This window comes from Onychostoma macrolepis, chromosome 23 (genome assembly GCF_012432095.1).
Source record: "Onychostoma macrolepis isolate SWU-2019 chromosome 23, ASM1243209v1, whole genome shotgun sequence".
NCBI lineage: Eukaryota > Metazoa > Chordata > Actinopteri > Cypriniformes > Cyprinidae > Onychostoma > Onychostoma macrolepis.
Genome location: NC_081177.1, coordinates 4,478,192 through 4,490,535, shown reverse-complemented (window position 1 = coordinate 4,490,535; position 12,344 = coordinate 4,478,192). Strand labels below are relative to the sequence as shown.

The following is a 12,344-nucleotide window of genomic DNA, read 5'->3' as shown; positions in this document are numbered from 1 at the left end:
CTTTGTCCGTTAGCACTTAGATAACACCCAGATTTATGGAGTTCTCTCTTTTGTTTCCAGAGAATGGTCATCGGTTTCCCATTGATAGCTTATCTGCCAGAAAATAGAAGTTAAAGGCTCTGATATACTCAGAGCGAAGTTCTTTTTCGTTCTTTGCTTAGGAATAAAAAGAAGTTTAAAATATCTTTGCATTAGTAAACTTTTACAACTTCAATTTCTACTATAAAGCAGCTCTCCAGTGTGTTCATGTGTTTACTTGTGATTGACCTCGATGGACTAAACAGAAGAAATGAACCGGAGAAGATTTACAGAGCACAGCATCATCAGCATGGACCAATGGTAGCCAAACTGCTTTGAACTCCTGAAACAAACTTTGTTTTGGCTTGATTTTGTTCAAAATGATGCCACACCAGTTTGTTCTTCAGATTTGCTTGAGGTACATCAGAGCCTTAAAGCTGCAAAAGGCCTCGGGTCAGAATTGATTGTTGCCGAGTTTATGTCAAAGAACATGTAAACTCTTTGGTTTAGGTCTTTCTCCATTCAAGTAGATTGGAGCTAGACTTGCACGACTTGAAAGCAGCTGCCTGAGGGTGTCATCAAGTGGACTGACTTGCCATAAAATGGACTTTGACCAAAGTCTGTAGCTACAAGAGGTTAACAGAAGTGCCAATCTAACATTGGTTCTCTCTTCCCCCGTCCCCTTCCTCGCTCTTTAGATTAATGAAGGCTCGGGATCCAGACAGGGAAAGGAAATGTGAAAGTCAAAGGTTTAGCCTGGAGCCGGTTCAAATCTGATGGGGAACAAAAGAACGACAAAGAGAAGGAAAACCAGACTAGCCTAGCAAGCGAGCTCTGTATTCCTTAAAGAAACACACACAAAAAAAAACCCTGCTCTCCCACTTCTCAGAAAATGAATTTGTTGAGAAACACTTTTTCTTTGTCTCTGTTTTTAATCCGCTCAATGAAACTTTTTTGTGCCAGTGTTTGGGAGTAACTAGCTAAAAGTACTGATGATGCTAAACTGTCTAATTTGTTAACTTAGCTTTTAGTCCATGTTAAGTGAAGTGAAGTGAAGTGAAGTTCGCTCTGTATAAAGTAAATTTTCAACAGTTGAATACCCATATTTTTCTATTTATGGCCTTTTATAACATAGATACATCATTTGGAATTGTCTGCTTTGTTTTATAGATATTGATGAGTGCAGCATTAATCGGGGTGGCTGTAAATTCGGATGCGTGAACACTCTGGGCAGTTACGAGTGTACCTGCCCTCCTGGTTACAAACTGCACTGGAACAGGAAGGACTGTGTCGGTATGTGGGCAAGAGTGCCACCTAGAGGCCATTCATATGCCACTAAAATACTGCAGATTAATTCCTTATTTTTTAAATTATAGATTTGTATTAGTTGATTGTCTTTGAGATTCAATCGCTTTTGATGCATATTAACATAATTCAGTGGATTTGCTTGGAGTCAAACTTACCATTTCTGCACAGAGATCGTGAAATGTACTTCCAATCTGGTGGCCCCCAAAGCCACCCTTACTTGCAGTAAGACGGGGAAAAAAGAGAGCTGCTCTCTCACGTGTGCATCCAAAGCACATTACCTATCAGGTACAAACCAATACCCCCCAAAATACTTCATTTAACAAGCTTGTGCATTCAACTCTAATGCTGGCGATCAATTTTCATTTTACGTTTCACAGAATCAGACAACAGCTATTCTGTTAGCTGTGGAATACCCATTCTACGAGGTAAATCTCAGAGCAGATTAAATGCAAGCAGCATCCAGAGCTGCATAGGTAAGATCATACATGCGTCCCAACACCTTCCTTATCTCATAGGCAGTTGAATCATGGCAAGTAATGTCTTTTAGGTCGTCACTGACTTGACTTGAATCTTGGCGATTAATGGTGTGCACTTTCCACAAATAGGGTAGACTTTGATGGCTAATTTGTATTTTACCATCATAAGTTTCCATACGGGTAATCTAATTTTTGTTGTGAGATATGTTACAGAAACCGTTAAGCATATTAACTATAAATCAACATTTGGACATAAACTAGCAACCCTGTCACCCATTTAGCGTAGTGTTTATTATTTATCATAATTTATTCATCAACGTTTTAGTGTGAAGGATTCCACATACAGTATAAACTAACAGAAAATCAAACGGATCATATATTATTAAATTTGATCTCCCGTGGTTAACGATAAACATTTTCTTAATGCTAAGCCCCTCAATTTCACTGATCATTTGTTGAAAAAGACTTAATTTTCTAAGACATTTAGGTCCTATTTTGTACCCTATTTGTTGAAAGTGCCAGCAAACAGAACCTGGAAAGCGATGAGACGTTTCTTTTGAACAGCTGCAGTCGATGATTCCGAGAAACATAATGACAGATACATCGCAGCTGTCCAATTACATGATCACTTGATGCGCTTGGCAAATTAGAAACTTATTTACCATGCCTGATGTTTGTTTTGATGTCAAACTTGTTTCACATTAGGATGCCTGTCACGGAACACTATAATCTCAAATTGCTGTTCCTCATAAGCGTTCAGAGTGAGCATAAAGCTAACACGAATCTGCTTTAAATGTTCACAAACAGCCCAGCTGGTTTTGCTTTTTCAATCAAGCGCGTTGCATGTAGCGAGCCAGCAGCTGTGAATTAATGTAGTTAGCTAGCAGTTGTCAGCAAGGACTTTATATGAATCATGTTGAGCTGCATGTCAAGGCCTCTTTGTTTGGTTGTAGAGACTCAGGCTCCTCCAGTGAAGCAGACGGCGTCCTTCCGGATCAAGAACGCCAAATGCCACCTGCACCCGAAGCATAAGGGGAGGGCAGAGGACAACGGCAGACAGATCGGGCCAGGTCAGAGGTCATAGGGGCCAGGAAATGAAGGGTACCATGTCATTTTGATGGTCCCTGTTGTGGAATAAGGTCATAGGACTGTTTGTTGAGGGAGCTGCATTCTCGTCTTGCTACATAGACAGCAATAATTGGGATAAGGGATAGTTTACCCAAAAATGAAAATTCTCTTATCATTTACTCATTTATACTTCATCCCAAACCCATAAGACTTTGGTTAACATTCAAAATATCCCTAACATTTATAATGAAACCTTTGAAGTTTCGAAGCAGTTCTAATATTCAGTCTTTCTAAACTAGGGCTGCAACTAATGTATACATACTGTATGGTGAATATATCTGTATCTATGCTATACAGTACATTATGTGCAAAATGAGTTATAAAGCAAATGGAGTGTTTAAATAGACAAATGGACAAAGGACAGTTTAAATCCCTACACTAAAAATAGAGATAATAATGAAGATAATAAAGGAAAGCACAAACTCAGTGTTAACAGATGAGAGGAATGTTCTGCGTCAACACACAAATTCACTCTGAATACATTAACCTGTCATTTCTTTATACTGTAAATGTAATGAACGTCTTAAATATGTATTTAATTACACGCTGTTATCCCTTTACAGTTACTATCATAACATTCTTGAATTGCATGTTGACTTTTAAACCTAAATTTAACATCCAATAACAGATATTTCAGCAAAATTAATATTTTTGCACTGCATATTAATTTTCTCCCTTTCTACTGCAATCAGTCTGTTTGAAGCGCCGCTGCTCGTTTAACGCAGACTGTCAGGGTGAGCCTTAATGCAAAATAAAAACACTTGCATGAATATGTAACATTTACAGATAGAGATTGTAAACTGTAAAATGAAAGTTTTTCAGTGAGGAATCATCACACATTAAATACATGCATCTGTCAAATCGCCTGACAGGATGAGCAATGTTAAACGTTACGCTACTGCATTAGTTCGAATTTTAAAAATAAAGCATTCGCATGTTTTGGGCAGCTTGGATCATGCACCTTTCCTGAAGCAACTCACTCTGTTTCTTCCACTATTAGATTCATTTCGTCCATAGAAATGCGTTATTCAGTGGTATAATTTGACACGACTGGCAGAAGTTTTCCGTGCTTGGTGGGTAGACGCAACTAATCAATAATGATATTCGTATATAATGACTATTTTCATTTTTGGGTGCCTTTAAATCCCCATTATTGCAAATTTCATGCTACATATTTAAAAGAGAAAGTAAGTTGACTATCTAATAGTGTCGTTCCAAAAAATGTGAAACAATTACATTTACAGTAAGTGCCCTCTTTGTGTGAATAATGACTTGATTTCCAGGCGGCCAACCGTGCAACAACTGCCTGGTCACGTTCGTTAACCTGAAGTGCGATTCGTCTAAGAAGGCCAAAGGTCGTCGGGCACGTAACCCATCAAGCAAAGAGGTCACGCGCATCACTCTGGAGCTGGAGGCTGAAGTCAAGCCAGGAGACGCCACTGGTGAGTCTGACATCCTCCACCTAAAATAAACCCTCTACCTACCTACAGAAAATGCAGGATGAGCGTGGAAATGCGGTGCATAAAGGTCATGACGTTCATCTTGTTCTCCTGTAGGGAACTGTAACATGATGTGTCAAAGGCAGCGCATGGAGCAGCAGATGAAGTCGTACATTAAAGCCCTGAAAAAATCCATTAACCAGGAGCGTTTCCTCATCCGTGTGGCTGGATTGGAGTACGAGGTGGCACAGAAGGTCCCACAAACTGGACAGAGGCAGGAGAACTGTGGACCGGGCCGAGAAAAAGACAGCGGCCGCTGTGGTAAGAACGGAAGAGTGAGTGGGGTTTGTTTTATATTAACCCCCCTCTCCACTGCAAATTGATGCGAGAGAGCTATCTTAAAACAAAGTACCAACTGTTAAGAACGAATGAGAGCATCTGCTAGAGACGGTCTGGGACGTGCACTCTGTCATAAAACAGTTGACTTGTAGGCTTTTTTTTTTTTTTTTGGAGATTATTATGACGCTGATACTTTGTTGAAAATGTGGTGTTGTTTGCTTTTATATTCCATAGCAGTTTTTCCCAAGAAATACCTAGAAATGATACATTTTATATAAATAAAATATGTGAAATATGAAATAAATTGTCCTGCAATAAGGTTCATAAAACTAACCTGCAGCATATAGAAAAATGTTGCTGAAAGAGATTTGGCTTGGACTCTGATAGCCTGACTGATGACTCTGATTTTTTTTTTTTTTTGCAGAAGTGATGCAAAATGTGTAAAATGAACAGAAGTTATACCATTGCTATTCTTTGACAGTGATAGTTATCTGAGTTTGCTTGAAAACATTTAGAAAAAAAAGGAATTGGAAAATACTGACAACAAATGCAATGGAAACAAAACTGATTAAAGCAAAATTCGCAATTTTTCAAGTCTTGGGTTATGAATTATAGCATTTTACACTGATCCCTTAAAACCACAAGGTTTTTAGAGTCAAATTTCAAAGTTGCATCTGTCAAAAAAACAAAAAAGAAACAGAGCTCAGAATTTCAGCTTCCTCACTGCTGCCCCCTGCTGGCTGCTCTCTCTTAGTCAGATGTTTGCCTGGGTCATACTACCATGGTGAGCAGGAACGCTGTGTCCAGTGCCCACCTGGAACATTCCAGGAACGTGAAGGTCAGCTGGCTTGTGACCTTTGTCCTGGAGGAGACCGCCATGGCCCTGCAGGGGCTCGCAACATCACGTCATGTGCAGGTAACTAGACTTAATCAGTGTGTGTTCTACTTGTAATAGATGTAAATGTTTGCTGCACTAGGCACTTATTCATATTTCTTTTAAGAGTACATTTTTAACCATTCTTGGTCATTTTTGTCTGTTTATAGGTCAGTGTCCGCCTGGTTATTTCTCCAGCGATGGGTTCAAGCCCTGTCAGCTGTGCCCCGTGGGAACGTACCAGCCCGACCCAGGACGAACACTCTGTTTCCCCTGTGGAGGTGGGCTTGGAACCAAAAGAGAGGGCGCCAGCTCCTTTAATGACTGTGAGGTCAAAGGTCAGACATTTTTAAACTTTACAGTGCAGTGCATTTACATAAAGCTAGACAGTGGGCACAAAATAATGTTTGGAGCAAAACATGGTGCACAATTTGTATGTTGTTTACACCAGTGTAATTTTGCCATCATACTATTATAGGTTTTAGTAATATTTCAAATTAGTGTTTATTTTTTCTGTTTTAATTTTTAGTTAACGTTTATTTATTTATTTATATTTCTATGTATTTTGTTACTTTTTATTTCAATTTTATTTTATTTTACTATATCATAAATATCACACAATAAGTTAAATAAAAATGAGAAATATTCTGGGAGGAGAGTAATCATGCAAGGTTATTTACTAAGGGTTGTGGTAGTGAGTTTACTGATATTTGTGCCATTATTTAATGACCAAATAAAGCATGTCTTAACCCATTTTGTGCCTGTGTTTAGTAGATTGCTTGCACCTGATTACCATCAACTTTGCTTGTTTGCGACCCTAAACTAATTTGCACTGCTTTTTGTAGATTGCGTTGATAATTACGGAAATGATCCAGCTGCATCTGTATTCTTTAATTTGCACGTTGATCAGTTGCAGTTCTTTCCTCTCCCATCGCACTTTTATAGGATTGCTGTCTCGCACTAATCTGTTCTGTTTAGTAAATCTGGCGCTTAGACTCTCGTGGTCCATGTGTGTGCTAAGGAAGCTTCATGCTAAATCAGCCCATGTGATACTGGTGTTTGTGTGTGTAGTGTTGTGTTCTCCAGGTCACTATTATAACACCTCAGTTCATCGTTGCATCCGCTGTCCTCATGGAACCTACCAGGCTGAGTTCAGACAGAACTACTGCATTTCCTGTCCTGGAAACACCACCACAGACTTCGACGGGGCCATCAGTGTGTCTCAATGCAAGAGTGAGTCCATTCATTCTTAAGCACAACTTCTATTCAGTCGATTAACCAGGCTAATTTGAAATCTGAAAATAAAAGCAGTATCAGATCAGCAAATAGCATTTTGAGTGAACTGATGTGTAGGATAAACCTGTATTTTGGCTCTGGGAATAAAAAGCACTTTAAGGAATGAAAAGTTATCCAGGTCTAGAAATGTTACATTTTACCATAATGTTATCTTGTTGTTTGTGGTGTGTTCAGATCGGGAATGTGGGGGTGAAATAGGTGAGTTCATCGGGTACATTGAGTCCCCCAACTATCCAGGAAACTACCCAGCCAATGTAGAGTGTATCTGGACGATCAACCCTCCACACAAACGCAAGATTCTGATCGTGGTTCCGGAGATCTTCCTCCCGTCTGAGGATGAGTGTGGAGATGTCCTAGTAATGAGGAAGAATGGTAAGTGTTTGTGCTCTGCTAGGCTTAACCTTCAAAAATGATTTCACACTTTCAGTACAACATGCTTAAAGTAGCGAGCTAGCGTTAACACGTTCAAATGTTTGGGATCAGAAAGCTTTTAATTCTTTTTAAAGAAGTCTCTTATGCTCATCAAAGTTGCATTTATTTCAAAAATACAGAAAAAACCCCAGTAATGTTATGAAATATTATTGCAATTTAAAATAATGGTTTACTATTTTAATATTATATAAAACATCATTTATTCCTGTGATGCATCATTACTCCAGTCTTCAGTGTCACATGTTCCTTCAGAAATCATTCTAATATGCTGATTTATTATCAATGTTGGAAACTGTTTTTGCTGCTTAATATTTTTTTGAAACCTGTGATACTTTTCAGGATTCTTTGAATAAAAAGTAAAAAAAAAAAAAAAAAAAACATTTATTTAAAAATTAAATATTTTGTAATACTATACACCACCATTCAAATGTTTGGGGTCAGTAATAATAATAATAAAAAATAAAAAAAGAATCCTGAAAAAAGTATCACATGTTCCAAAAATTTTTATACAGCACAACTGTTTTCAACATTAATAATAAATAAGCATATTGCTAATAAATCAGAATAGGCTTGTTCGAGATGAACTCACTAGCCGAGAGTAGCCGCTTGCAGTCGGGGAGACGTCAAGTCACTTTCTGCTCCCGGTAGTGACGCTCGCACAGTGTTTGCATACTCTATCACAGAAGAAGTGAAATAAATGCAATATTTGTCAATTACACAGATGTTTCTGTAATGTTATGTTTTCATGAGCAACAGAAACAATTTTATATACTGCTTACTACAGCACCCTCGAATGAAGTTCAACATAAACGTATACTATTTAAATACCAATAACGTGTGGGTATATATGCTTTTATCAGTGTTTTTTGATAAACGTGACTCAATATAACTGTGACTACACTAAAAAAGCTTTTACTGTTATAAAAACACAGATTTGTGAATTGAATTGGAATTGAATTGTTAGAGTAAACATGCAACACACATCATGCTTGTTAAGTCGTGACGTATTGTCAAGTATGGTGACCCATACTTGAAATGGTGCTCTGCATTTAACCCATCCAAGTGCACACACACAGCAGTGAGTAGTGAACAAGTGCACAAACACACACACAGTGGGCAGTGGGCAGTGGGCAGCCTTGCAGTTAGGGGCCTTGCTCAAGGGCACCTTAGTTATGTTCATTCACAATCCCCACCTTCAATTCCTGCCAGCGCGAGAATCGAACCAGCAACCTTCAGGTTACAAGCCCGACTCCCTAACCATTAGGCCACAACTACCCCCTTTTTAATCTTTGTCATCATAGAATCTAACCCATGAGAATAAAGTGTGTCGTCATCAAGGCTTTCACATCCAATTTTGAGCAACTGCAGCGCCTGACCTCGGCAGCTGGTCTCGTTTTGCTCACGCGGTATTTCGATGGCGCATGTGATCGCAAGGCTGCTGCAGCGTCAAAGTCGGACAAACGTTCTAACCAGAATGCATTGCGTTTGTCAGGCGGCAGCCAATCATTGCAGTGCCGCATGAAGTCGAACAAGCTTAATGATTTCTGAAGGATCATGTGACACTGAAGACTGGAGTGATGAATGATGAAAATTCTGCTTTGCATGAATAAATTCAAATATTAAACATTATTTTAAATTGTAATGATATTTCATAAGATTACTGTTTTTCTGTATTTTGATCAAATAAATACAGCCTTCATGAGCATAAGAAACATGTTTAAACACTAAAAACCCAAACTTTTGGACAGCAGTCTAGGTTTGATATTAGTGTAATAAAATATTGACTTACCAGTGTGTCTGCGGTCTCTCCATGTTAGTGGTGATAGTTTGCTTCTAAAAATAGGTTAGCTTTGATTTGAATGCTGACATTTTCTCTTCTTAGGGTCAGCGACCTCTATCACCACTTATGAAACATGTCAGACATATGAGAGACCGATTGCATTTACAGCCCGATCGCGCCGCCTCTGGATCAACTTCAAATCCAACGACGTAAACAGCGCTCGCGGATTCCAGATTCCATACGTCACTTACGATGGTAAAGTCTCGAGATCAGCCCTAGTCTATACACATACACACAGAAAAAAAAAATAAAGCTAAAACTTCTCAGGAGAAAGATTTGTGATGAGTTTCAATACATTCTTAACTTTCATTGTCACTAAAGTGTGTTTGATTTTCTTTTATTTAGAAGACTATGAGCAACTGGTTGAAGACATTGTAAGAGATGGAAGACTTTATGCCTCTGAAAACCATCAAGAAATACTTAAGGTCAGTTTTGCATTAACTGCACTGCAAAATTGTCTGCATTTTTTTTTTGTTTTCCAATTCAAATATCTAAACATTCTTAAGATACATTAACTTGAAGTAGAATGACTTAAGATGTAAGTCTTTTTTTTCTGAAAAATGTATCAAAAGCAAGTTTTTGTTTAAAACAAGGAAAAGTATCTGCCAATGGGTAAGAAAAATAAGTGTTCCCCTTGAAACAAGTTTACTTTTCTGTCCCCACTTGTAGATGTATTTCTTGTTTGAATGGGTTACTCCACCCCAAAATGAAAATTGTGTCATTAATCACTTACCCCCATGTCGTTCCAAACCGGTAAAAGCTTTGTTCGTCTTCGGAACACAATTTAAGATATTTTGGATGAAAACCGGGAGGCTTGTGACTGTCCCATTGACTGCCAAACAATTAACACTGTCAAGGTCCAGAAAAGTATTAACACTAGAACCGCCACGGGGTAAATTTTACCCGTAGCTGTTTTTCAAATGTACATAACAGATTTTCAAGAAAACATTCAAGTCTCCCAGTCATTGACTTTTACTAAAATTATGTAATTTACAACCCAATATTGTTAAAAATTATTTAGATAAAACCAGATCAAAAAAACGGAGCATTTATACCTATAAGCGCCACGCGGGTCAAATTTTCTTGCCGCTTATGTTTTAACATTGTACATTTCTAGGCAACGCCTTTCACTCACTGATTTAGCGGTTATCAGTTTCATAAATAGTCAAAATCCGATCTTTTTTTTTTTTGATTACCCTAAGTTTATTTTTGTTGTTCTCTTATTCAAATTATAAATTATATAACTAAACAAATTAATAATTAGGCCTAGGTGAAGCTGTGCGCTTGAATTTGTCATAGCATCATCCTATGCAGAGAGGAGAATTATTATTGCTTATTATTGTCTATTGGCTATTTTAGTAATTTAAATAACATGGGTTATCCTAATATATTGATTAATGACACTGTATTATGTTACACCACCCAAATATTTACTACCTTCTAATTTTCGTTGTCAGTGCAGGCTTTTTTTTTTAGCTTAGCCTACTGACCATTATGGATTAGTGTAGGCTGCATTAAAAGTCTTAAACATAAAACAACAGGGTAAAAATATAGTTGACGACTAGACATAATCATTTCATGACTCTAGACACTTCTTTGTGAAGAAAGTGGCATAATACAGTGAAATAATATGTTCTTTAGCCATATAAAAACAGTTGCCATGTGTGTGGGTAAAATTTACCCGCTGGCGCTTTTAGGTATACAGCGACCTCTGGCAGGTCTAGTGTTAAAGACGTCGTCAGAGTAGTCCATCTGCCATTAGTGGTTCAACCGTAATTTTACGAAGCTACGAGAATACAAGAAAAACAAAAATAACAACTTTATTCAACAATTCATCTCCTGTGCGTCAGCGTAGCGCCATTTTGGAGAGTATCCGCTGGACGCAAACTGCGTACGCTGTTCTGTGTCAGCCGCAGCACACGGTTTTCCACACTGCATTTCTACATTTGTTTACACTTTGATTTGAACGAAAACATCGTATCCGTGTGGTGCGGCTGATACAGAACTGCATACGCAGGATATTCTCCAAAATGGCGCTACGCTGAGGAGACGAATTGTTGAATAAAGTCGTTATTTTAGTTTTTTTACAAAAAGTATTCTCGTAGCTTCGTAAAATTACGGTTGAACCACTGATGGCAGATGGACTTATTTGACGACGTCTTTCATACTTTTCTGGACCTTGACAGTGTTAATTGTTTGGCAGTCAATGGGACAGTCACAAGCCTCCCTGTTTTCATCCAAAATATCTTAATTTGTGTTCTGAAGACAAACGAAGCTTTTACAGGTTTGGAACGACATGGGGGTAAGTGATTAATGACACAATTTTCATTTTGGGGTGGAGTAACCCTTTAAACTCAATTTTGATACTTCTAAAAAATAATTTTGTTTTTCGCTTTTCCATTTAAACCATCTTCAATTAAGAATGTTTAGATATTTGTACTGGGAAAACAAGAAAAAATGAGGGAATTTTTTTTTATTTGCAGTGTAATGAAGTCTAACTTTGCAATAACAGCAATGAATGTGTTAAGATGCTTTTTATGCATTTTCCAAGACACAAGTCTCATTTACTACATCTCTTTATCGAAAACCTGCAATTTGCTTCAAGTGTGATTTTTGCTTAAACTATATAGGCAGCCATATCACCCTGCAGCCCAAGACTGGTTGCCCACTGAAGCTAAGCAGGGCTGAGCCTGGTCAGTACCTGGATGGGAGACCTCCTGGGAAAACTAGGTTGCTGCTGGAAGAGGTGTTAGTGAGACCAGCAGGGGGTGCTCACCCTGCAGTCTGTGTGGGTCCTAACACCCCAGTATAGTGACGGGGACACTATACTGTCAAAAGCACTGTCTTTCAGATGAGACGTTAAACCGAGGTCCTGACTCTCTGTGGTCATAAAAAATCCCAGGATGTCCTTCGAAAAAGAGTAGGGGTGTAACCCCGGCATCCTGCCCAAATCTGACCATCACGACCTCCTAATCATCCCATACACTGATTGGCTGCATCACTCTGTCTTCTCTCCACCAATAAGCTGGTGTGTGGTGGGCATTCTGGTGCACTATGGCTGCCGTCGCATAATCCAGGTGGATGCTGCACATTAGTGGTGGATGAGGAGGACCCCCCAAATATTATTATTAATTAAACTGTGTTCAAGTAATAGAAAGATTGTTTAAACTGCTTGTTTCCATACAGATGACACA

General features: G+C 38.4%; 1 protein-coding gene across 7 annotated transcripts in view; it reads left to right on the top strand.

Moving 5' to 3' along the window:
- The window catches only part of scube3 (signal peptide, CUB domain, EGF-like 3), a 116,235-nt gene that overhangs the window by 100,753 nt on the left and 3,138 nt on the right, over nt 1-12,344 (top strand). For all 7 annotated transcript variants that reach the window (XM_058764221.1, XM_058764218.1, XM_058764216.1 and 4 more), the window contains 12 exons: nt 1,189-1,311; nt 1,495-1,611; nt 1,704-1,799; nt 2,756-2,872; nt 4,214-4,372; nt 4,487-4,690; nt 5,463-5,624; nt 5,753-5,920; nt 6,654-6,815; nt 7,053-7,250; nt 9,193-9,345; nt 9,496-9,575. In XM_058764221.1, the coding sequence (XP_058620204.1) occupies nt 1,189-1,311; nt 1,495-1,611; nt 1,704-1,799; nt 2,756-2,872; nt 4,214-4,372; nt 4,487-4,690; nt 5,463-5,624; nt 5,753-5,920; nt 6,654-6,815; nt 7,053-7,250; nt 9,193-9,345; nt 9,496-9,575 (1,739 nt within the window). The remainder of the gene's footprint in view (nt 1-1,188; nt 1,312-1,494; nt 1,612-1,703; nt 1,800-2,755; nt 2,873-4,213; nt 4,373-4,486; nt 4,691-5,462; nt 5,625-5,752; nt 5,921-6,653; nt 6,816-7,052; nt 7,251-9,192; nt 9,346-9,495; nt 9,576-12,344) is intronic.